The following is a 25,178-nucleotide window of genomic DNA, read 5'->3' as shown; positions in this document are numbered from 1 at the left end:
TACTTGCACCAGAGTTGATCCCCTTTGTCTATGTGCAGCTTAGTTTGAGTATCTACCTGAACTGAGACGTAGAAATACTTGAATATGCATTCTCATGTTGCAATTGTTTTTCCATCTTCAGGTGAATGGAACTCGGATTGTAGTTCCTGCCCACAACATCTTGCACTGCTCAAGTCCAGCTGAGTTTTGTTTTAATCTAAGCACAGATTTTCATGTTGCACGTATGAAGTAAATATTCTGGGCAGCCTGTGTTGTGAGCAGCCTGCACAATTCCTTATATACGCCCACATGGATTTTTGCTGTTGTTTAAAAACAGTCATTTTGTGATAATGGCTAATAAGCTAATATTAATGCATTTCCTACATTTTGGAGCCATGCATTCCCTCATTACAGCAGTCCCATCTCCCTCTGCAGTCTTCTTTGCAACTCTGTTCCCTGCACCTAAATAAATGAGGGATGCTGGCTGTCAGTGTTTGCACTGAGCAAAAGCCATAAGGGTGCTAGGTAGATAAACAACATCATCTCTTTGACAAGGCAAGCTTAAAGTGAAAGATTACACTGACAATTCTGCTAGTGTGGAGACTGAGCAGACACCGTTTCTTATTCCCTAATGAAAACTTTGATTTTTGAAAAATATCATTATTTTTACAATGCTTTGTTTCTGGAATGCTTCCATGCTCCCTGACCTGCCACTGAAGTGCAACTGTTGTCCTTGTTTTGCTGCTCCCTAGCCAACGCTGTGGAGCTGATGCAGAGAGGCACGCATGCATCTTGGAAGGAGCTCTGCACATCAGACACTGCCATATGCTCTCAGGCTAGAACAAAAGCTGCTCAGAAGAGGAGCAGGTGCTCGGAGTGGGGATGCTCTGCAGCTTGTTACTGCCGGGTCACTTTGCATTTGCTTTATTCAGCAGACAAATGCCAGTGGTATGGGTAGTGAAGCCCCTCTAACTTCCTGGCAGCCAATTGGAGAGCAGGGCCAGAGACAGCCTGCGTTTTGCTCTGTCCCAGTGCAAAGCTCTGCTTTTGTATGGACTTTTGTCTGCCGCGTGTAAAATCTTGCTGCTTTATTAGCTTCTTGTGCCTGCAAATTAACTAACAGTGCTCAAATGATGTTTTCTGAGTGTCCGGTGTCAGTGGCCATTGTGCAGCAATGGCTATTTCCTGCTATAGCTCTTCCTTGGTAAATTGAGCAAGACTCTGTTCTACATAAGCCACAGTTTTGAGCAACTGCTTGAACAGCTGCAGTGGCATCTGGAGCAGAGGGTCAGGACAAAAAACTTGTTGGCTGCCTGCTGTGTTTCCTGGAGAACCTGAAAATGCCCCATTGCTTGCTTCCTCACAGCCACTCCTCAGGGAGGGCATGAACACCACTACGAATCCAGTACTTGAGATAGTGGCAGTGTTGTCTGGTCTCAGTGCCATCCTCAGAGGTCTTAATTGGGCCAGAAGTTCTGAGGTTGCCCTGATGGAGAAAGCAGCAAACAGAGAAGTTTCTTTTCCGGAAGTATGATCAGTCAGATCAGAGCATGTTGAACCATGTCAACATTTTTTTTCAGTCAAAAAAGTCCCCCCATACAGTCTCAAACGTGCAGTGACTTTTGAGTTTTGCTCACAAGCTTCAATTCCAGAAAACCTTTTTTCTTTTTTTCCCTGGGTATATCTTTCTTTCCTCTTTTAAGATCACAAACAAAATTATGGAATAAATAGGGGGAGGTGATTTCATGGTTACATTTTCTTGTTTTTGGTGATTTTCGATGGTGTTTTCAGATCTCAATGGGAGATACTCCAAAACAGATTTTTCTTCAGGGTAGCAGCTTTGTGTGCACCTAAAGTCCAGGGTCTCTGCCACATCTCCTTGCTAATTTGTCCATAAGAAACTCCCTGTGCACCAGGCAAAAGCACACACTTGGTAGGAAGGGACTGTAGGTTGGATGGTGAAGGTAGGTACCAAGTGCAGCACTTTTCTTCATAATGCGCGGAGCACCCATGAAGCTTCCTGAGTGTGGTTCAGTGACTTGTGTTGTCCCAGCAGTACATGTCTGCTCAGTGCTCTCTCTTCTCTCTCCTCAGCTACAAGCCCATAGTAGAGTACATTGATGCACAGTTTGAAGCCTACTTGCAAGAAGAGCTGAAGATCAAACGATCCCTGTTCAATTACCATGATACCAGAATTCATGCCTGCCTGTATTTCATTGCACCAACTGGACACTCACTGAAATCCCTAGACTTGGTCACCATGAAGAAGCTCGACAGTAAGGTACTTGCTGCCCATGTTATGCCCACCGCACAGCTCTGCTGGTTTGTGTGGGCTTTATGACGTTGCCAAAGACCTAGCTAAACCTGTACAGAAAAATACTGTCTGTATTTAGCAGCAGGGAATGGCAGAGATGTGGTGTGAAAATTTTATTACCTCAGGCTGGCTGCTGGGATGGGTCATAATTTACTGGTTCATACCTTGCACAGATTTAATAGAAGCGTAGACTCTCATCCTTTTCCAGTCCCATTCCCAGTTAAGAAACTAGACTGCTTTGCTCCACAGCTACGCTGTAAAATTAACAGGAGAGCTGTGGTTTAACACTGCCAAGTTCAGTGACAGGTTTGTTCACAACTGAAAGATTACTTGGCTGCTGGGGGGAAAAAAGTGTTTTTTCCTCTTCCAACCCATAAACAAAAATGAGAGGTTGAAGCTGAACTCAACTAGTTCTGCACTGAGTTTTTTTGCCATCTCTAGTTTACTTTATCCAGTGACTAGTTTTGGTATAAAACCTCACATAAGTATATGTTAGAGGGAGAGAAGTACATCCAAACACATAAGGTCACCTTATAAAGAAAAACAAATCAGAATGCTGTGTCTGCATGCTCTGAGCACATCCAGCTAGACACAAAAGTGATTTGTACTTCAAGGCAATGTAATGTTACTCTAACCATGATCTGATAAACACCAAGAGTCTGAATAAATGTTATTCCACATGCATTTTTTCAGTTACCCTCCGTAAGTCGCAAAAACAGGAACCGAACTTGGTTTTAAGCATGGTTCCTCACTACTAATTAGTAAGAAGTTTTGATGTCTCTTCTTTCAGGGAAAATAACCAATGTACAAATGTACATTCAATTGAGATTTCTCTGTTTCTATACATCATGATTAAGCAGTTTAAATCTGTCCACCCTGCTTCTCTGGATTCTGATTCTGCAAAAGATAAATGATGACGATGCTTCTTTATTTCCTAGAGTGACCCATTGATTGGGGTTTATTACAGTGATGGAGAAACATCCCTGCTCTATTTGGCTTAAAATAGGGTTATGGTGATTAACCCAAAATAAGCTGGCTGCCATTCATTGCCATTCTTTTGGCAAAAGGAGGATTTAATAACTCCAGGACATCCTCTGAACAGAATTAACAGATGTAATATAAGAGGATTTTCAAGTACTGTAGATAAAATCCCTTCATATAGGTCAATATTATCATCTTCTGTGCTAGCAATATTGTTGGAGGAGAGCAAGAAAAAGCAAGTTCTGCAAGATCAAAGACAGAAAAATGGTCTGTCTGGGAGGAGTGGAAAGGAAATAACACCGCTTTCCTTCTTCTTGCATGCCTCTAGCTTCTCTCAGCAAAGCAGACACTTGTGTGGAGCTTGCTTTTTGTGGATCAGTTCAGCTACATCTAGACTCTGCCATCTCTCTGGGGCTTTCACATGCTGCCATTTGCTGTTTACTACCAGTGTTGCACACTGGGTGGGGAAGAAAGTCAGTCCCTTATCTTTAATTTCTGTTAACTACATCATGTTGTTATCTTTGATTGTCCAAGAGCTGTAAAGGGACAAAACCAATCCTCGCTTTGTAGTGCAGTGGTGTAGTAGAGTGTGTGCATGTGGGTGGAGGAGCAGACCTCTGTTACTGCTAGCTGCCATCCTGCTGTGGTGGGACAGCAGTCCTGTGGTGTGCCCTCATGTCCCCGATAGCAGCACCTAAGTGAGCTCCTGTGGGAGGTTGTTGTCTGAGTTTGTCACAGCCACCCAGCCTGCTGTGGCTCAGAGAAGTGCCTATATGGTAATTTCCTTTTTTTTTTGGAACAGCTTGTAATAGTCTATGACAGCATTTCCTGTGCAGCCAATTTGGATAAAGAGGGGAATATGACAGAGACAGGAAATAGCATGTTGCCAAATTGCATTTGACTTCTTTTTAAGGTCATAATTGCTGCTGCCTGCCTATCCTGACTATGGCAGCAGCCATGGGGAAGTCTTCTGCTGGGTTGGTGTCAGCTGGTGGCAGTGCTGAGGCTATTGCTGCAGGATGCGCACGCTGCCCTGTATTCTCCTCATGGTGCAACATGTGCAGTGCTGTCCTTGTCTTGCAGGTGAACATCATTCCCATCATTGCCAAGGCTGACACCATTGCAAAAAATGAGTTGCACAAGTTCAAGAGTAAAATCATGAGTGAGCTGGTCAGCAACGGTGTCCAAATCTACCAGTTCCCAACGGATGAAGAGACAGTCGCCGAGATCAATGCCACAATGAGCGTATGTCTTTCTTTGAGTTCTGCTCCCGTTGCTTTCTGTGGGGCAATCCTCAAGGGCTGGGCATATTATACTATCTTTCTTTTGGCTTTTGAACTGTGGTCTGAGCACAGAAACCAGGCTGGCCAAAAGGCTTTTGGCACTGGAGATACGTAGGCTGCTTGACCTGACGCATTTCTTTGTCTGCCAAGCAATTCTCCTCTGAGCATTTTTCACATCCTCCCCTTCTCACAGAGTTCCTATCTCAGGGAAGGAAGAGAATGGGAGGCAAGGCCTGGAGCAGTCAAGCAGAGGGCTGAGGTTTGGGTTTCCTGTCCTGAGTGACCATTTGGTGCTCGGTGGGGTGAATCACTTCTGCCTTTGTTTTGTTTTCTAGTGAGAGTGGGGCTGCCATTGATGCTCCTACTCTTGGCAGGGCCATCAGCCATCAGTGGCATGGGCTCTGGCTTTCATTTCCTTTCCTTTTCTGCAGCAGTAGCATGGGAACTGAGGGCAGACAAGACTGAGGTAAAGTGAGCATTTAGTGGGTTTTACATTGAGAAATGACAGTTTGCCATGGTTCTGATTGAAGTGCAAGGGGAAGAATGCGAGTCCCAGGTTTCTGGCAGTGCCATGCCTTCACTGCAGGGCTCATGAAGCCATTGGGTGTCTTTAGCAAGGCAAGTAACACACAAAGGGATGTGCTGATTCCAAAGAAAGTGCATTTAATGTGAGCAAGACTGAGTGAACAGAAGATTGAGTTGCTATCAGCATTTCAGAGGGAGTAGAGGTGTCATAATTAAGCCATTTCCTTGTAACTTAAAGACTTGTGGGAGTTTCCTGCACGGCTGCCTGTAGACAGCAATTTCCACATGCAGCTGCATATCAGACCCTCTCCAAATCTCTGCGTTCTCTCCCCTTTTTCCCCAGCAGCGTTGTGCTTGCAGCAGGGGGATGCTGGCACAGAGAAGGGACGTGCTTCTGCCCAGGCATTGTGTGTGTGCTGTTTTCTTCTGCAGGGAAACTCCTTTGCCAGTTAACCACATCCTCTGGAGCTTGGCTTTTCCCTTTCCTGCCCAGCCCATGACCACAACCTGGCCGCTGAGGCACCACGCCTGGAGCTCACGCCCAGCTGCTTTGGATAGGAGAGCGCTGCGGGCTGAGCTGGAGGGAGAAGCAAGCTCCCCGCTGGCAGCAGCTGTGCTTCTGGGAGCAGATCCCAAAGTGCTGCCACACCCGCAGAGAGACTGGGATGCAGCAGTGCTTGGTGACTCAGTCGTGTCAGCCCTGGGCTGGGTCACACTGGCTCTTCCCCTTGCTCACGGTCTTGTCCTTTCAAAGAGGAAGCATTAATAATTATTTCAAGCGACAGAACCTTGCTGAATTTTAGCCTACCTTGCTTGGGAGGATGTATGTTATTTCCTTTTTCTCTTTCTTACTATTTTTTCTTAGAGTTCAAATTCAACTCAACTTTGTCTTTTTCTGTGCTGAACATGGTTGTGTATTGTAATTACATGTAAAATATGTGCACTTCTTGTATTTTTAGGAATTCAGAGTTTGGGACTTGAGGTCTGAGCATGTTTCTAATCCAGACTGTTCTGTAGCTCTTTCTAAAACACTGGCTGAATCGCAGAGAGACTTAAATAACTTAAATCCAGCACAGCTGCCACAGTAACCAGCAATCCCGGTCAGTGCATCAAAGGAAATCCCTAACCTTATTGTCCCTTTCCTCCATAGGTCCACCTTCCTTTTGCTGTAGTTGGTAGCACTGAAGAAGTGAAGATTGGCAACAAGATGGCAAAAGCCAGGCAGTACCCCTGGGGTGTTGTCCAGGGTATGTACCAGAAGCACAGATAAGTCCTTGTCATCTTGTCTCATTCTAAGGAAAGGTGCATTGATCTCTAAGTGCCCCTAATCAAAATCTGTCTTGGGAAAAGTGAGATTGCCACTCTAAGGCTTCTCCTTAAAAACAGGGCTTTGTGACCTGGAGATAGATGGGATTCAGCCTGGCCTCTTGCTTTAGGGAAGAACAGGGTAACCCTACTAGGAAATGTTAAATAACTGACTTCTGAAATTAAGACATAAATTGTCCTCTCTTCTGTGTGCTTTTCTGCCAGTAATGAAGCATGAGCGATGGGGAAGATCTGAGCAATTGAATGGTTAGGACTTTGTACACAAGTCAGAATAAATACATATAGCAGGGGAGAGGAGGGGTTCCAGGGAGGGGAGCAGGTGCTGTGCCCTACCAGCTTCCTTCAAGCAGGAGCAGAACCAATCCAATACTGACTGCTTGGTGTGTCTCGCCCTGGTGTTCTAACACATGGATGCGCAGCTTAAGTCTGAAATCCCTCATAAAGTCAACTGAGAGCAGAGTTTGGCTCAGGATGTTTGAAGCCCAGACTGTCCCAAAGCTCCCTAAGATAGAGCTGGCCCTCGCTTTCCCAACTGGTGCTGGGAATTAGAGGCTTGAGACCATGCTGGTCTGTTGGTGGTTTTAGCTGCATATCCAACTGGAGAACGGCCCAGTGAGCTGCAGGGGAGCATCCACAGAACAATTCTGCAAAACTCATCCCGTTTTTTCTTCAGTAACACAAGCTGAGGCAGCCTTGGATTTATTGTCTATGGCTGTGTGCGCCAGAGGGTAATTCTGGGAATAGCTGACAGTTAGGAAAGAAGCTCTGTTTGGTAAGTCTTCTACTAGACATGTATCCTGCTGGGTTTTTGCTGTTCCCAGGAGCTAAGAGCAGATAATCTAAGAGATTTATCTGGGTACCAGAGGGACTTTGAAGATCTGGCCCTAAATTGCCCCTTTCCAGTGAGACAGCTGCTCTGATCTCTGAAGGGGAACAGCTGGAGTTCTCTGCTGGGTCCCCAAGGGCATGCTGCAGAGCTAGCAGCAGAACTGCTTGCTGTTTGCTGTTGGATCCTAAAAAGAGAACTTCCATCCCTTGTTTTTCAGAATACTCAAACTATTTTCTGCTCTGAAGCATGCAGTTCTCTGGTCGCAGTTCCATTGGAGGCTGAGCTGCTTGCTTTGCCAGGAGCTGAGTGGGGCATGCCAGACCCTGTTGAGCATAGAAATGGTAATGAGAGCACACATTCTACTGTACTTGTGAGCTGCCACGCTCTCAACCCCAAAACCATAGGTGTAGGTCTCCTCTGTAAGGTCAGCTGCCACGGAAAAAGCATCTCTGGAGGGATATTCTCATATTCTTGCTTTTCCCAAAGCCACAAGTTGAGAATTTCTGGCTGCCTGCCATGACCCTGTTGGTGACTTGCAGTTAGAGTGGGCTTGAGTGGGAAGCACAATCCCATGTGCAAAGGGATCATATCACCACCTTGCTAGTGAAGAAATGCATGTGGAACCAAAGAAGGGACAAAGATGAAAGGTAGTGGCTATAAGTTGCACCAGGGGATGTTTGGGTTGAATATTAGGAAGGATTTCTTCTCAGAAGGAGGGTAATGCATTGGTACAGGTTGCCCTGGGAGGAGGCACTGTCCCTGGAGGTACTGAAGAGATGCGGAGATGTGGTACTGAGGGCCATGATTCAGTCGTCATGGTGGGGATGTTCAACAGTTGGATGAGATGATTTTAGAGGTCTCTTCCAACCTTAATAATTCTATGATTCCAAGGAAACCTGGCTGCTGGATTTAATGTTCTCCCTGTGGATGGCCTGTCTTTGCAGTTGAAAATGAAAATCACTGTGACTTTGTGAAGCTGCGGGAGATGCTGATCCGAGTGAACATGGAGGACTTGAGGGAGCAGACACACACCCGACACTACGAGCTGTACAGGCGCTGCAAGCTAGAAGAAATGGGATTCAAGGACACAGATCCAGACAGCAAACCTTTCAGGTAGGCAGGTGTAAATCGGGTCTTGTACAGCCAGAGAGCTGGGAGGTCTTGGGGTTCCAAGTGTTTGCATTGACCAGGGAGGAGTAGCCATGGTCAGTGGGAGCAGCTGAGATCTGAAGTGCGACTGGGGAGTAGAACTTCGCACAGTGCAGTACTGCTCTCATGGCCTAGGATTTGTGCTGGAGAAACATAGGAAAAGGTTGGATGGTTGACAAAGCCAGTTCTTGCCTTAATATTTTGAAAATGTCTGCAACCACATAGGAGGGCTATACGTGCCTTCTAGAGCCTACAAGATGTCACCAGGATGCTTGAAGGCAATGCCTTTTGAGAGTAGGATATGACTCATTTCAGATCAAGTTGCATCCTAGGAATTTAAGAGGAAGGAGTATATGCCTACAGATCTATCTGCACTGTTGCTTAAGTTGTACCGGCTTTCTTTGCATTCTTTGAGCTCCCTTTGCTTAGCTGCATCAAATGTAAGCTGCTGGCTATCACTTGCAAGACCTTTCAGTCTATCTCCTACCTGCTGTTGGTCAGCCAGTATTGAGAAGTTTAGAAAAAAAATGATTTCTAAACACTCCTCTTAGAAGTGGGAATCAGTTTCTCACTGATCTTCATAAGCTGATGTTTGAAACTGTCTGCTGCTCTGCAGGGCAGAGAGGCTGCTGTGATGCAAAGCCTGCCAAGGGGATTGTTTCTGTTTCCTGATTTCATTGTGTTCTCAGCAATGTGGAAGTGGGCATGTTTTTGTAAGACACAGTAAGAGAGTTGGAGGTGGTCAGCAATCAGGGCTTGTAGGCACGCCTGGCTAGGAACAGTTAACATCAGTTAACATTCTTTGTGAGTTGTCATTTTCAAGCTAGAAAAAGCTCTTTTGGAGATTGCAAAACTGATCTTTCTCAGTTTTGCTGTTGCTTTCCTAAAACCCTGTGTACTGTCCAGTCTTCAATAATGCTTACGTTCATCTTCCTGCTGGCAGCATCCTTCCAGCTTCCCAGAGATCTGGGTGAGTCTGTTGAACCGAACACTTGTTAGTTGCTTGGAAATTTCCTCCTGATGCTTTTTTCCCTGGGAGAAGGGCAAGTTTTGAGATGGTCAGGTGATACTTTAATGGCCCCTTTCCTCCTCTAATGCAGACACAACTTTCCAGCTGCCAGCTCACTCGGCCAAGAGTCAGGGCCAGGTACAGTAGCTGCGTTTTGGCTATATCCTTTCTGAGATGAATGTGATTCGTGCATTGAGATATGAACTGATTACTGAAGGGGAGATCCTGGGGTAAATGTTCTTGTTGACCCTCTGGAGCTAGTCCAAGGTGCTGTGTGAAGACAGTACCACGGTCTGATGCCTTAGGTTTATTTTATTGCTAGATACAGTTTATACCATCACTGACAGCTTTGTTGGTTGGAAACCCCAGTCATTATCCAGGGATGACAGCTGTGTGGGAATTTGGGAGCAAATGTTTATTTTCTTCCTCTGTTTCCTGTGCCTCCCCACCTTTTTCCCAATAATTGCACCCGCTGCCTTAGCAGCATCCCACGCTCCTCTGCCCCAAGGGAGAGCAGTTGGGATTACACATGCATCTTTGCATTGATATCAGTTTGTCTCTGTAATGCACATGCATATCAGGAGGTGACATGCCAGTATCTGAGATGGTAGCCATGCAGATCACCACAGACAAACGTGATTTGTCTCTGATGTTCACTGGGGAAAAGCTGGGTCCATGCTTTTGCTGGAAAGTGGCAGAGTGTGACTCAGTGCCACAGCACTGAGTTTGCTTTGGTTAGGGGTTTGATTTGTGGCTTGCTGAGATTATGCAGCTGAGTTTCCTCTGTCGTGGAGAAATTGTGCTGAGATCAGTCAAGCCCAGTTCTGTTACGAAGCCCAAGTGTGAAGCTTTATTGGATTTCCTTTCTGGAGAGTAATAGCTTAAAATGGGCTCAGTCCGTCTCTTCCAGGAATCTAAGGAATTTCCATTACTTCCTGTACATGAGGCCTCTTTTGACCAAGCTATAAGTAGCAAGGAAATGAAAATGTACAGAATTTCTCCATCTGGTACGTGCTGGTTCAGAGCAGTTCACTCTGGCGGCTTCCTCCCCCTCTCCAATAAACAAACAAAACTCGTGAACTCAAGCTGTTTGACTGAGGCCAGTGTATATTTGAAATGAAGAAAACAGCATCTTTGGTTCTCTCTGTTCCTCTTGAGACTGGTGATCAAAAGCATGCCTTTGCCCTGTGCCTGGGTGCTGGGAGCTGCGGGAACAACAGCTCTTCAGCCAGTTTGCACTGGAGAGCCCCTCATAAGCCTCAGGGGGATCTGGGCAGTTACCCAGCCAACTGATGGCAATGAGTGAGTGGTTGCAAAAAGGAAGCTGGCAAAGCATTTACAAGGTCATCCTTTAGAGTGGGGTGTGTTTGTTGGGAAATCCAGATACTCTTGGAACATGTGTTTGTGCACTTAAAAAGCAAATTCCCTTGTCATCTTTGTCTGTGAGAAGCTGTAGGATTCCCAGTTGATTCGAACTGTTATTCTCTTGGGACTATGAGAGTTTTCTCAAATGCAGCCTGGAGTTGTTGGGCCAGTTTCCCTGTGAACTTGACTTCTCTGGAAGTCAAAGTAGCTTCAATGTGGATTTCGGTTTTCTAGCCTGAGATTAATGGCAAGTATTTAAGAAGAAAGCTGGGATGAGCACTGAGCCTGGGCTCCTTGCAAGCTTTTCCCTGCTTGCACATCACCTGGCATTGCATTTTTGGAAATGAGCTTTGCAAAAAGTTGTTGGCAGCACAGGATACAATTAGTAGTGTGGAGAGCTTTCCAGTTCAGTCCATAAGGCTCTGCTGCTCCCTGGGATAGCGTGTCACTAATTGCTGATCCCATTTTTGCACACTGAACAGTAAAGACCAATCTTTACTGTTTTTCTGTGCTAGATCCTTCAGAAGGGTTTATGAATTGAAGTTTTATTGTTGACAGTCAGAGGGTTAAGTCCAAGAATGAATTTCAGGGAGGCTTCAATTCAGATGTCCAGATCTCTATCTGCTGCAGATGGAGTGACTCTTAATTCAGCCAAGAATCCAAAGGTGCCTCCTGCGCTGCTCTCACATGAGAAGATTTTTGTGGTATTACAGTAAGTGGTTTTCATTCAAGATGTGAGAAGCTGCTGTGGTCAGCTGGGATTGAGCGATCGCTCCAGGGTGGCTAGTGCTGTGCAAGAAAGCTCTGGGCAGTCTCTCCTAGGTTTGTTTTTTTTTAGGACCGAATCAAAGCACCCATTGGTTAACAGTGCTAAGCCCAAGGCTTCTGTCTTTGTGTCTAGTTTTGTTCCCCAATTCATAGAAAAAAATAACAAAATTACAGCCATAAGCTAGGAAAGACAAAACCTAGGCATTAATGGGATGAAGACATCCCACTGGCCCAGTGGTTAGTGTGTTCTTTAGGTTCATGCATGCAACGAATGTCTCTGATTGCAATGGAGTTTTCACTTAAAAAAGAGAATTTCAGAAAAGCTTCTTGGGGAAATAGTTATCATTCCCACACTGTAGTGGTGGCAGAAATATCCAAACCCATTTAAGGAATAAAATGAAAAGGAATTTGGCATCTAGAGCTCCTTCAAGGCTCTGAAAATCGCAGAGGTGCATGGACAATATATTTGGTGTCCCAGTACTTGCTGTGGTACCTCAGTGCTGGGCAAATAAAGAAATACAAGGAAGTGGAGGAGGAATAAAGGTATGAAAGAATCCAGTGGTGTGGTAATTCAGTGTAGGAACGATGCCTCTCATTTGCAAAAGCTTTGTTCTTCCTTTACAGTTAGAGGAGATAGAGAGGTCCCTCAATGTGGCTTTATCTAAATAAAGCTCCTGGTCTGAATCCATTAGTAAAAAGTAGTGAAAATTAATTTTGCTTTGTGTCAGTGTCCTGCTTAATGAGCTACATAAAGCCAGGTTTTGCTCTGTGGTAGGCCTGCCTCTGCTCCACAAACCTTACGCTTCCAATGAGATTCAGGACAAAGAGTGTGAGAAGTGAGGACACGTGAATCAAGCATGTATCAAGATGTGTGAGCATCAGGGAATTCTGTAGGTGATTCCACAGTGACTGCTTATTTTGAAGGACATCCTGACTGTTAAGCGACTTACAGGATCCTGAAGTGTGCTCATTTTTGCTTGCTAGTTTGACCCCCTGACCAATGCTGCCATCTAGGAAGCGAGGACTAGTTTTGGTGGAGGCATTCACTCGTTCTTGCGAGTCAGAGACCTCTGGTGACGTTTTGTGAAAGTATGATGAAACTCATGACTCTGCATGAAATGCAGTTCTGACTGGGTTGTTGTTGTGTTTTTTGGGTTTTTTTTTTCCTGTGTTTTTGCAGTCTCCAAGAGACTTATGAAGCAAAGAGGAATGAATTCCTGGGTGAACTCCAGAAGAAGGAGGATGAAATGAGGCAGATGTTCGTCATGAGAGTGAAGGAAAAGGAAGCAGAATTGAAAGAAGCTGAGAAAGATGTGAGTATATTGTAACTCAAAGGATGTTGTGTGAGGGTTTGAGCTGGGCTTTTTCCAAGAGAGTCCTAAGAACTCAGGCACCTTGATTCTAACATCAAGCCTGAAAAGCACCTTGCCCGTCATAAAGAGTTTCAGGGAACAGATGCGGACTCAGCCCTGCCACGGGCTTGTGGTGTGACCCCATCACATCATCGATCACACATCTGCCTCAGGGAGGAGCAGAGAAAGCCCCAGAAAAGGTTATCACCTTGACTGGCTGTGTTTTCTTGCTTTGCACAAGCAAAGAGAGAGTCTGGTAGGTACAAAACGGCGAGGAGCACAACATGAGGTTTGGAAATGTACTTGTTGAGTTCCTGCAAAAACTTAAGTCTCGCTGTCTGTGCTTGTGTTAATTGCAAAGCTTTTCTCACAAGGGCTGATGTGCTTGGAGGACAGATCAGTGACTTGTTATCAGCGCAGGGAGATCCCCAGTGCTGATGGAACCACTTTAGGCATCATTTCCTGTAACTTGAGTTAAACATTCTCCTTTTCTCTTCCAATTTATTGTTTCTGTCCTGGCAGCTTCATGAAAAGTTTGATCATCTAAAGAGGACTCACCAAGAGGAGAAGAAAAAAGTAGAAGATAAAAAGAAGGAGCTTGAGGAAGAGCTGAACAACTTTCAAAAGAAGAAGGCGGCAGCTCAGCTATTACAGTCACAGGCTCAGCAGGCAGGTTCTCAACAAACCAAGAAAGACAAGGACAAGAAAAAGTAAGCGGATGTGATCCACATCCTTTGTAGGGCTTATTACAATTTGGGGGGGTTGTTTTTTTAATTTCTTGCTGCATGTCTGTATTTGCTTTTTCCCACTACCAGACTGGAAACTGGGCTTTTATCAGAGTGGTCAAATAAAATATTTTTTCTAAAGGGTGGGCCAGGGATACGATCTTAATTTTTCTCTGGAGGAATATCTTCAAATCTTGCCAGAATCTGACCAGAATGGGAGAGCAATCAAATGGTGGAGACCTGTGATCTGCCCAGCATCTGCTGGAACAGCTCTGGGATGTTCTGGGTGCAGATTCATCTGTCTGAGCCAAAATTAAAAAGGGGTCTCTACCCATTCTTCCTCTCACCCAGCAGTAGTCCCCAGTTCCCATTCTTTAAGGTTATAGTTGTAAGTAGAAGTAAGATCAGAAACCAAAACCACCATGTTATTTTTATGTGGAAATCTTAGTGCCAAAAGCGAATATTTGGAAGCTTGCTTTAGAGTCAAGTTTTTCTTAGCAATTGCTATGGTACCATAACTGCAGGTAAATGGCATTTGTACTTGTATTGAGTTGACATAATAAGCTGCAAAACGCTCGTACGTTTTAATAAACACAATAGCACTGTTTTCTACTATTTTATATTTGTATGCTAGGAATATGATTCTCTACCCTCCAGTGCTCTGAGATTTCTGCTACTTCAGTAGTAACCAAGTATATCTGTGGACAGTCACTTGGGAAGCAGTTTTTTAAGATGTGTTCAGTTTGAACCTAACTCTGCTTCCACTGAAACTGGAAGAACATTGCCATTGATCTGGGCTCAGGGTTAAGTCTTTGCAGAGCTCTTCTGAAAACCTCTTGTTTGATCCAAATAGGTTTAATCTCCTTCTTGCAGCCTGCACTTGGAGCTGGCTATGTTTAGCTTGCTGGTAGTGCAAGAAACTCGTAGTTATGACTTGCTACTGGCTACTTCACCATCCTTTCAAGAACAGAAGGTCCACTTAGATATTGTGTGTAGGGTGAAGCCAGGCAGACATTGCAGAGGTGAAGCTGACTGTGCACAGCTTATTTGTGTAGTGTAGTGAAACAGATTACTGTAACAATGGCTACATTGAAGCCTCCTGTTGTTACTTCCATCCATTTTTTCCAGTACCCAGTAAGAAGATGCTCATGTGAGTCCTTTCTGGGTCATCTGCAATAATGACACTAGTTGATAACGGCAATCAGGAAAGCTGCAAAGGTGGTAAAATAGCCAGTCTGTCTGGGAAATGCTTCTTTCAATCCACACACAAAAATGACAGTTCCATGCAACGCAGTGCATTTCTTAAGTTGACTCTGGCAGAGTAAGCTACTCTATTAACACTAAGTTGTCACTGTTAAAAGAACTGAAATGCTTATAGGAATGTGGTACAGACTCTTCTGTCTCCTTTGCTAACTTCAGCCAGCTCTGAGCTGCCTTATAGCGTGGGCTGTGAGGGTCTGTGGTATTGCATATATACTGGTATATTTTTATATTTTGGGAAATCATGCAGATGCTTACTGTACATCCCATCTCTACAGCTGGGTCAGTGGCTGTCATCCATCACTCCTGCCCCTGGCTTTCCACAGGAAAGTGGGGAGGATCTGGGGCTAGTTCCTCTTCTGATATAAATTGCTGTAGCTCCTATGGAGCTGTGCTGCTTTACGCAAACTGAGAACTTGGCCTTTGGCACCCACTGACATACAGAGGGCAACTGTGTGCTGCATGCTCTGCTTGGCTAAAGGAATCATTGCAGACTGATTGGTGCTATGCCGAAGTGTAGAAGCGAGAAATGTCTGGCAGCTGACATCCCACTCCGTGAGAATGCAGGCTGAAACAGGGCAGGCTGAAACACAAGGTGCAGTAGCTGCTTCGGCGGTTCTGTATGTCTGAATTACTAACGTAGGCTCCAAAGGGAAATGCTGATGCGTTTCCTTGTAGCGCATCCTGGTTTTTCTAAAGGCTTTAAATTTCTCTTGGCACTCTAATGAAAAGCCATGGGTTGTATAGGTAAGGCTCTCAACCTTCTGTGCTGGCATGGGCTGTGGTGGTGCTTGTGTGGCTGCCAGAGGAAACCTGTGCCATGCACAATACCTGTAGCCTCCCAGCCAGGAATTCACAGGAATACTTCTTTCCCAAGGTGGGGTCTGTTTTCTTCAGCTTGGACAGCAGAGACTTTCCACTGTGCTGTACAAGCTGAAGGGAAGGCTCAGCACCAAGGCTGCTGCTGGCACAAGTCTGTGAGGTAGACATCTTGGCCCCCTTGGCTATCTCTGCAGGAACAAGCTGTCTTCTACCTGATTTTTTTCTACTCCACTTCTTAGAATCCTGTAGATTTATGGTTTTTTCATCTTAAATTATTGCAGTTCTGTCCTGATGACACAGCTGCACTGGACAGCACATCTATGTGCCTCAACCCCTTGAGGCAGTGTAGCACACTCCAAGACTTTCTTAAGTCTGAGATTGAGCATGCTGCCATAATTTTGGGATGGGATTGTGCTTCAAACCCACACAATCTGGAGCTGGTTCCTGCCAATGGGTTTGGCAAAACCTTTTGAAAACAAGAGCAGCAAATGGACTTTTGGTTCTTCCTGTTTGGTAGATCACCATGTGCAGGCCTCAGTGTCGTTGGGTTACTTGCTCGTCCTTAACTTGCCTAGGAGCCAGGACCATCTGTTTGGGCTCTGTTTGTGCCAAGATACTTCTGAAATCCAGATGGAAAACTTAAGTTCCAGCTTCATTTCAATATAATAATTTCCAGTCCAGTGTTGACTCTCTAGGTGTTATGGCCCATGCTTATTCCCAGAGCAATCCCTTAAGTATAGTGTACACGTCATGGCCTGGCCCAGCACTCTGTTAAAAGGATTTAATGATGTCTAAAGGATCTGAATTGGGCTTGAAAACCAATTCTGGGGGACCTCGGGGTGCTCAGCTCTGAGACATCTGCATTTCAGAAAAGGCTGGCACAGCTTTCTACAAGAGTGCCCATGTTCAAGTAACCCAAACTGAACATCTCCAGTCATGTCCTGCCACCACACATCTCCTGAAAATGCATAGTTTAAAGGCACTAGCATACATACACCTGTAACCCTGGATAACTTTGGTGGTTGAATGTTCAGTAGTTCTTCCCTGTTGGATTTATTTTTCACTCGTGCTTGTCATGTAGGCTAGAGTAGAGCTCAGTCTTGAGATTTAATTTCTTTTTAATTCCATACTCCATCTGCATGCCCACCCACCACAGTGGGTTGCTGGTGTCCCAGTGTCAGCTCTCCCAGCTTTTCTTGATTTTGGTGGTTTTGATTTTTTTTATTTTTTTTTTCATTTTGGATTCTGTTATTGCTAACTTTTTGTTTTTGTTTTTGTGTTTTTGTTTTTGTTTTTGTTTTTTTTTAACTTGCAGTGCAAGCTTCACATAAAGCCTGTCAAGCCAAGGATGTTCCTGCATTCATCTGCTTTTGCAGTAATGTTTCTGCCATCTGTTTTTTCTTTTTTTTTTCTTTCTCATTTTTAACCTGAATAACTATTAACTCATCTAATAACGTAGTGGGAACAAGAAGGAAGAAGGGTTGCGTGCAGGACTTTGTGCAGCAGGAAACTGAGGGGGGAGGAAGGGAGGGAAGCAAATGATACCACGTGTTTTTCTGGTCCATACCAGCAATGGTAAATCACTCTTGGCTCAGGTCTGAACTGAGTCAGGGCTGGAGTTTAATTCTACCTGTATCCCTTCAGTAGCTAATGTGTTAGAGCAAAATGAGCCCTGCTGTTGGGGTGGGATAAGGGGAGGGGGGTATCTGTGTGTAGATAACAAAAGTTTAACTGACCTTGCATGCTATTACATTTGCATGATTTTTTTTGTTTGTTTGTTTTAATTAGCTGCTGTTTCTGTTGTCTGACTGGATAATATTAGTTGGGCTGGGTTTGGTGTCATGTGCTGGCTTATTTTTACAGCCACCCTTTCAGGTCAGCGCAGCAGCTCCTTGCTGAATGTAGTGGTGGGAGCTGAGTGGTGCTGCAGGTACCTGGAAAAGGGACCTCTTTTCATGCTTTCCATGCATTGCTTGCCATTGAAACCCAACTTCAAAGAGCGCTGGGTTCTTAAACTATTAGCAAGACGTAGCAGCCCCTAAGGAATCAAATGCCCAGGCAGAAGGCCTAAAAAAGAGGGTACCTTTGACATCCCCCTGCTGCCTTTGGGGGTGTTCCTGTGTACATATAAATGCAGACCCCGTAGTTGCAGGATCCAGGTTTCCATGCTGAGAGAATGCTGTTCTGCCAACCAAACGGTGGTTAATGTGAAAGGTGGGAATTAGGGTCCCCATCTCTGGAGCTGCATGCTCCAGAGCAGAAAACGTGCCAATTCCTGAACGTTGATGGATGACTGCCCCATTGCCTGAAAAACATCAGAAAGTTAATGCCTCCAAGCCCGGGGAGCTTTGCACAACAGCTGACAGCCTGAGAGAAGGGCTTTCTCCAGACAGATTCATGTTGAGGAGGGGCCAGAGGTTTGTCACTACCTGCAAGTGACTCGAGATCCTTGCAGGGATGGAGAGCGGCCGAGCAGGGAGATGTGACATACAAACAAGACACCTCTAGCATAACCAGGCCTCACTCTGTGGCCATCATGGTGTGAAATCAGTCTGCTTAATGTCTATTTTCTATGCCATTGCTTTTTGGACAGAATCTTTCCCTTCCTACCCAAGAAGTGGCGAGCCATGCTTACACTTTGACTGCTGGATTTCTTTCTCTTCTGCTGATGTACTGCCAACATTTCCTTTGCTCCTAGCTAGGTAGTCTCCTCTTTCTTTCTTTAAAGCACTCCTAAAGTAATTCCCTCCACCTGAGTCTCTCACACTGCAGTTCATTGCTTGCTTCTGGGATGGTATTTCTTGCCTCTCTAAATGTTCAAAAAAAGTCAGAATTGTCACCTTTTTCTGAAACAAGACAGAATCACACTTTTTGGAGAGTTGGCTGACAAAATGTGTTTGGGAGTTGACTTTATTTATTTGTTTGTTTGTTTTTTAATCTATTTTTTTTAACCCTTACCACTTAAACATGGCTTTGGGAAGAGGAAATACAAATGCAGCCTTGTGAACATGCAGCAAAAGTTGTAGATGAGTAAGCTGCAATAAAAGGCATCGTCTTTTCTTTTGATCACACCTCCTGGTCTTATCAACCATGATGTGCTTCCATCAGGTTAAATACGATTCCTAGGGAGCTATTTTGAAAAGCAAAACTATGATTTTTCTGGCTTCTGGCAAACTCAAGTTTAAGATCTTGAGTTATCAAGGGGGAAATCTGTTTGCTGGCACGAGCTATTTAGTCACATCACATGCTCTTGTCTCAAGCCTGAATGCTTGTGGCAGTGTGCTTTGCTTCAGCTGTCTCTGTGCATGCCCTCTCTTTAATTACCAGCGCTTTGTGCCAAGTTGAAAACTTAATTTTACCATTTATTTGTCCTGCTTCATTTGACAGCCTTTCCAAGGGATGTTGGCAGGAGAAGTCAGCCGAGCCTAGCGGTTTTTGTTGTTTTTTTTTAATAGAAAGCTGTGGCCAAATGCATTAATGTCTTTTTGATTGGGTTTCTTCCTCCAGTGAGAAGCAGGCTGTTCTGGGGAAACTGGGCTTAAACCATAAACTTGCTAAAGTGAAAGGTATTGTTTTGTTTTCTCTGCCAAAGATGTTAAAATCTTTTTCTCCTCAGTCCCCCAGGACATGTTTAGCTGGTTATTGCTGCCCTTCTTTCTTTTCTTTACTTACGCCTTTTTTCACAGTAGTCCCTGGTTCTGCATGGAGTAAGGGATGCTTTCAGTCTAGCTGGATATGCTTTCACCTTGCATGTAAGTACGGTAGTAAGAGATTCACCTTTCCGTTCACCGCTGATATGGGCAAACCTGTTGTGTTTTTCTGGGGGCTTCTTTAAGTCCACTTACTTACAAGTGGCGTTGTTGAAAACCATTAAAAACTTTCTGTAATAATTTGCTTTTGCTAAGATTTTGAAGGAAAAAAAAAAAGCCATAGGGAACATAACATCCAGCTGCTGTTGAATGTCTGAAGTTACCCTGCATGGCTCTGTGGGTCTGCTGGTGACAGTGGGGACAGCAGCATGGTTGTGTTGCTCATGAGGCATTGTGAATGTCAGTGTGGTGAAGCAATGATGATCAGTAGCTGCTAACGCTGCACGTCCCTGACACTGATATAAACACAGGAATAGTATGGATGAGCAGGAAAGCGTAGGGGCATGTATATTTCTGGGATGGTGGTGTTCCCTGTGCAGGGAATGAACCCCAGAGGTGAGAAGGGAACACAAGGCAGGCCACCAAGAGGCTTGTGATGGCTCTGCAGAGGTGGGCATGCGTGTGCCTGGCAGGGCAGGGGTCACCTTCTGGGGAACACACCCCACACTTCTCTGTGGCCCAAAAACCACAGTACACATTGCTGTACACTGTGTGTGTGTGCTTTTGACAGCTTGAAATCCCATCAAGGAGATTTGTATCTCGGTGTCTGTCTCTAAGCATGCCCTTACCTAACGTGAGCAGTGTTTCTGTGGGTGGTTCTTATCCTGCTTCTCTTAAGGCATCCGAGTGTGGATGGAAATGTCTTTTTGTGCGTGCCATACCAGGTGTGTCCATCTGAAGCCAGCTACCACTCGCCCTCTGAGATGTCAGCAATGCACACTTGTCTCTCTGCAAGGGCCCTGGCTGCATTTGCTGCATGCCAGATCCACGTCACTCTTGTTAGCATGGGACAATACAGATATGAAGGGTTTTTTAATTAACGGAAAATAAAGCTGTGAACAGCGGTAGAAATATTGTATTTGTATACATTTTTAATATTCTGATTGCCTTAAACTATAGATGTAGAACTTTATTACCTTGCTATTTGAAAATAACCCATGTTTGTTACTAAATAATTGTGTAACCTACATACAGTGTTAATGCAAAGTATATGTACGCATCTGTTAGATATTGTCACTTTATTTGATGTTAAAGTATTTTTTTTTAATTACAAATTGAATAATAACCTGGTAGCATAAGCTCAGTTCTTTCCTGTATGTGCTTTAGGCTGCGCGCACAAGCAGTGCCGGCACTCGAAGTGGGGAGAGGAAATATATTTTTACCCAAACGCTTTGGTCTTGGAGTTGCCTTTGTGAGCTGGCTTTGCCGCTGTCGTGGCGGTGTGCCGGGGCTGAGGCAGTGCAGGTGCCCGGCGGGCTGCGCCGTGCTGTCACACTGTCTCCATACACTTGTGTTGGTGTCGGTCAGTCTCTGCCTGTGGCCGTCCTGAGCGCTGTGTGTGCTCAGGCCTCTGCTGCCGCTGCGGTGCCGTTGGTTTGGATGACAGCTCCCCGGCATGCTCCCTTCCTTCACACTTTAAAATGCTGTCCCTCCGTTTCTTTTGTCTCTCACCTTTTGTGTTCCATTTCGATTCTGAACTTCTGTTTCTTTCTCTCTTTCTCTCTGTAGCTTCTTCTTTCTGTAAACGCCATTTGCCACAGCCCCGTGCTCTCCCAGCAGACAGCGGGCACCGGAGGAGCCCGTGGGCCCCCGCCGGGAGAAACCATCTCATTCCTCCATCTCGTCCACCCTCCTCTCCTCCCTTTTGTTTCCCTCCTGTGCATCTTGAGGGTGCATGGTGCTGTGTGTCTGTGCTGGCCGTCTGCACAACCGAGGCTGCCAAATGTGACAGAGGTAACGACATGAGGGGAGAGCTTGGCCGTGATATGCAATATTGCACTGCGATCTCTTCCCCTCTCCCCTCTTTTTTCCCTTTTGCCATACCGTGCTGCTGGCAATGAAGAGACTGGCGGACTGGCTGGTGGCGTGTGTGTAGCCACAGGGCTCCTTGCTGCCTTTGGATCTGGAGCTGGGACACCACAGCCTCATCACAAGTGTGTCCCACGCTCCTCTGATGTGATGAAAATGTGCCCACAGACCCACGTGCCTCCTTGGTTTTGATATGGAGCTGTGAGAAGCAGAGGTGGCTGCTGTTACGTACTGCTGCACTGATGGATCTGTTCTGGACACTCAAGGCTTTGTTATTTTCTGGCTGTACCAGCAAAGTAGGGAGCTTCTCGATTGAGCCGCACTGACTTGTGCTTGGATTAATGGCTTCGTTTTGTGCTTATGAAGCCTAGTTAGTAATGATTTATTTATTTTTTTCCAACCATAAACATGGGGTACTTGTTTACTTCAGCTAAAGGCTCAAAAAGTGCCAAAGAGTTGTTCATAGGTTAGAAAGAAGCCTCTAAGCCTGGTGTGCAGTGACCTCTAGCTGCTCTGCTGCGGATGGAAGGAGGCAGCCTGAGCCCCTTCCAATGTTTCCTGTATGGAGTCATGCACTTTAACTAAATACTGATGATTTCTTCTCATCTGCACACCTCAGTCAAAGAATTAACCCCCTTTACTCTGCTGTGGATGGGTACTGCTGAATGTTTTGCCATCTTCCCATCAGTGTGTGGAGCACGAGCTGCCAGGGGTTAGCTGAAGGCTGTTTCCCAGAAGCACAATGTTTTCCAGCACTGCTCAGCGATGGGGGCTGAAGCTCCTTCCACACGGGTGCCTGTTTTTCTCAAGTGGTTAAAAAACCCTACAAACTGTTTATCCTGGAAACAACCCAGTAACTTCATAGTTACCATCAGAAAGATTATTAAATATTGGCCTTGTGTGTATGCAGTAGAAACTCTTATTTTAAATTTGTGGTGAGGGTTTCTCCGGTGGTAGCAGTCTGGCCTGTGAGACCCCAGAGCAGTGCTGCAGCCCTTCTCTTGAAATAGAGTCCGTTGCTTCACAGAGTCCTCTGCACAGTCCTCTGCTTCACAGAGTTGTCTGTCTGAGCCCTGCCATGTGTCAGCTCACCTGTGCCTTTATTTTGCAGTTCCTGGAGTTGTGCTGTGCTGATGCCTTGAGTCCTGCATGCAGCTCTGGCCCTCGTGTCTCCAGAAGGACACAGTGGAGGTAGCAAATGGCACTGCAGTGCTAAATGGGATGGAGTGGCAGCCTGCCCTGTGAGACTGCTATTTGGAGAAGGAAAAGCTGAGATGAGAGTGAGCACTGGCTTTGTGGTGAGCTGGAGGTTGCAGCACACATCCTCTAGAGGTCCCTTCCAGCCTAAATTTTTCTTTGAGTTTGAGTTACAGTGTAAGCCCACTGAATGGGGCTGGTAGTAGTTCCTACCTGCTGGTAACCAAATCAACAGGACCAGAGGCAGGGGGGTGCTCAGGGAAGGAGGAGGAAATCTGCTCTAATCATTGTGACTGATTTTCCTGGTGAGCAACTATGAACTTCCAGGTGTTGCCCAGGCTTAAGGATGTAGATAGTATCAGCAGGAGGTTGAAAAAAGCAGTGTGTTAACAGAGAACAGAGCTGTAAGGAATCTTAAGGGATTGGACGAATTAAAGCCGCTGCCATCCCTAACCCAGTGGATACTGTTTGTGTCTCTTGTGTGTGGACATGGGGCAGGAGCTGAGCTGGGAGCTTTTGGGCTTTGCTTTGCTTCCTCCCTCACGCCCAGATGTTACAGGTACAGGTGTAGGTGTCAGCCCAGGGAGGGGATGGCAGGGTGAAATGTGTTGCTGGACAGCCCAGCATTCATTTGTTGATTGGTGTCACCAAATGTCCCCAGCGGAGCTGGAAAGCAGCCTCACCCACAAAAGTCAGCAGGCGCCTGACATTCTCAGGTCTTCCAAGCAGACACTTTGTGGCACAAAGGGAGAGTGAGGTGTTGCATGTAGTGGCTGCACAGCAATAATGCCAGCTCACCTTTACATGCTACAGATCGTGCTTGGAACAACTGGCAGTGCTCTGCTGACACAGGGATGTGGTGGTTGTACACTTAGGGTGCTGACATGAGTGTTTTAGGTTGGATATTAGGAAACATTTCTTCTCAGAGTGGTGATGCAGTGGTAAGGGCTGCCCAGGGAGGTGGTGCAGTCACCATCCCAGGGGGTGTTCAGGAACCACAGAGATGTGTCACTGAGGGACGTGGCCAGTGGGCATGGTGAGGATGGGCTGGATGTTCTTAAAGGTCTTTTCCAGCCTTCATGATTTTATGATTCTGTGTTCCGGGAAGTGCAATGCTTTTATCCCAGTGGTGTTGAGGGAGATCAGGCAGCCTGTGGTTTGCAACTGTTTTTCCTTCTTGCTGGCTACTCCCTTGAGCCATATTCTCTGCCTCAGCTGCTCTGGAGTCCTGCTGGAGCAGGCAGACCTTGTACTAAGCACGCTAGGCAGTATACATACTGTGATGGACTGAAGACTGTGAGGGAACCATAGCAGGGCTCACCAGCATCAGGGAATTACGTCTCATGTCCCTTCAGAGCTGGGTACATGCATTTGGGTCATGGGTGCTTTGTAAAGTTAATCCTTCTGGTAGCTGTGTTGGTTCTCCTTAGCAGTGCTGGTCAGGCTCCTGTCTGTACCAAGATATTTCTGGTGTAAAAAAAAGTTCAAGGGGTATATTTGCAATCACAGAGTGTGAGTTTTATTTTCAGAAGTGCCATGGGCCTGCAGGGCCAGCCAGGCAGCGCTCTACCAGCCCACCAGCAGGACTGCATAGGTAGGTCTGCCAGACCAGGGCAGGTATCATCTGTCCTAACTGCATGCTGTATCAGTGGTTGTCTGTATCCAAGTGAAAGACAATCGGTGTGGCTTTGTGCTCAGCACCAGCAGAGCAGGGTGTCTCCCTCTGAAATATGTTAATGCAATTGGGGGTTGGGGAAGTGCTTTGTTTGTGACACAGGGCAGGCACTGCTCTCATTCCCTCACCTTCCAGGAGGAGAGATGCCAAGAATGGAAACTGCCTCCGTGCAGAGGCTCACAGCCATGGCTACAGCACTTGCTGGAGAAGCAAAGAACTGCTCCAGCAGTCAGTGTTACCTTATGCTGAGCTTCCCTGCCTTCTGTTCCAGCCCATTCCCTGCCAACTGGCACAGCCAACACCTTTCCCTTTCCTTTTCCCTTTTCCTTTTCTTTCCTTGTGCCATACCCGTTCTTTGCCTGTGGGTCTGCAAATTGGTTCAGGCCTTGTGAGCATTCTACTGCTGCTGCCAAATAGGGTGGGAGAAGACTTCTTTTTTAACCACAAGGAGAGAAGCATGTGAAGAGAGAGGAAGCCAGTGTAAGTTGAGGCTTAGAGTTACTGCTGCTAGAGGACACCTTTGTCCCCATCTTCTCTTCCCCTTTGATGTGCCTGATGCAGTTGGAAGCAAACTAAAATAAGCTGCAGTCCTACAACACCCCCTCCAGGTTTGTACCATGTATGTTTCTGCAGAGCTGGGAGTCACAGGAGCCTTCACTTGCCTCTGGCTGCGGCCACAGCCACAGCCAGGGCTCTCGGCTCTGTCAGGATGGGCAGGAGCGCTCAGCTGACACGCAATGCGCTTTGCTGGTGGGCAGCCTGCAGGTTACCTGGCACTCGTGATGAATCTACTGCTGGAATTTGGCCCTGGTTTTGTTCTGGGCTGTAACACTGTGTAATTTAAGGGAGAAAGATGCGTGCACTGAAGTGAGACTGAAGTAATGAGCTGTAACAGCAGTGGGTGCTACCCTTCCACAGCACCCTGGTTGCCCAGTTCTTGG

General features: G+C 45.9%; 1 protein-coding gene across 2 annotated transcripts in view; it reads left to right on the top strand.

The window, feature by feature from the left end:
• Positions 1–25,169, top strand: part of SEPTIN11 (septin 11) — a 52,555-nt gene extending 27,386 nt beyond the window's left edge. Inside the window, exons 4-10 of one of the 2 annotated variants that reach the window (XM_048941125.1) lie at positions 2,074–2,260; positions 4,358–4,519; positions 6,233–6,329; positions 8,182–8,350; positions 12,709–12,841; positions 13,403–13,590; positions 21,066–25,169. In XM_048941125.1, the coding sequence (XP_048797082.1) occupies positions 2,074–2,260; positions 4,358–4,519; positions 6,233–6,329; positions 8,182–8,350; positions 12,709–12,841; positions 13,403–13,590; positions 21,066–21,081 (952 nt within the window). In that variant the 3' untranslated portion in view covers positions 21,082–25,169. Of the gene's footprint in view, positions 1–2,073; positions 2,261–4,357; positions 4,520–6,232; positions 6,330–8,181; positions 8,351–12,708; positions 12,842–13,402; positions 13,591–17,002; positions 18,639–21,065 lie in introns of those variants that run through there. The other variant, XM_048941124.1, reaches the window with a different exon arrangement.
• The last annotated feature ends 9 nt before the right edge of the window (positions 25,170–25,178 follow it).

This window comes from Lagopus muta, chromosome 4 (assembly GCF_023343835.1).
Source record: "Lagopus muta isolate bLagMut1 chromosome 4, bLagMut1 primary, whole genome shotgun sequence".
In the NCBI taxonomy this organism is placed as follows: domain Eukaryota; kingdom Metazoa; phylum Chordata; class Aves; order Galliformes; family Phasianidae; genus Lagopus; species Lagopus muta.
The sequence above is the reverse complement of the archived record's forward strand: the minus strand, read 5'-3'. Positions and strand labels throughout refer to the sequence as shown.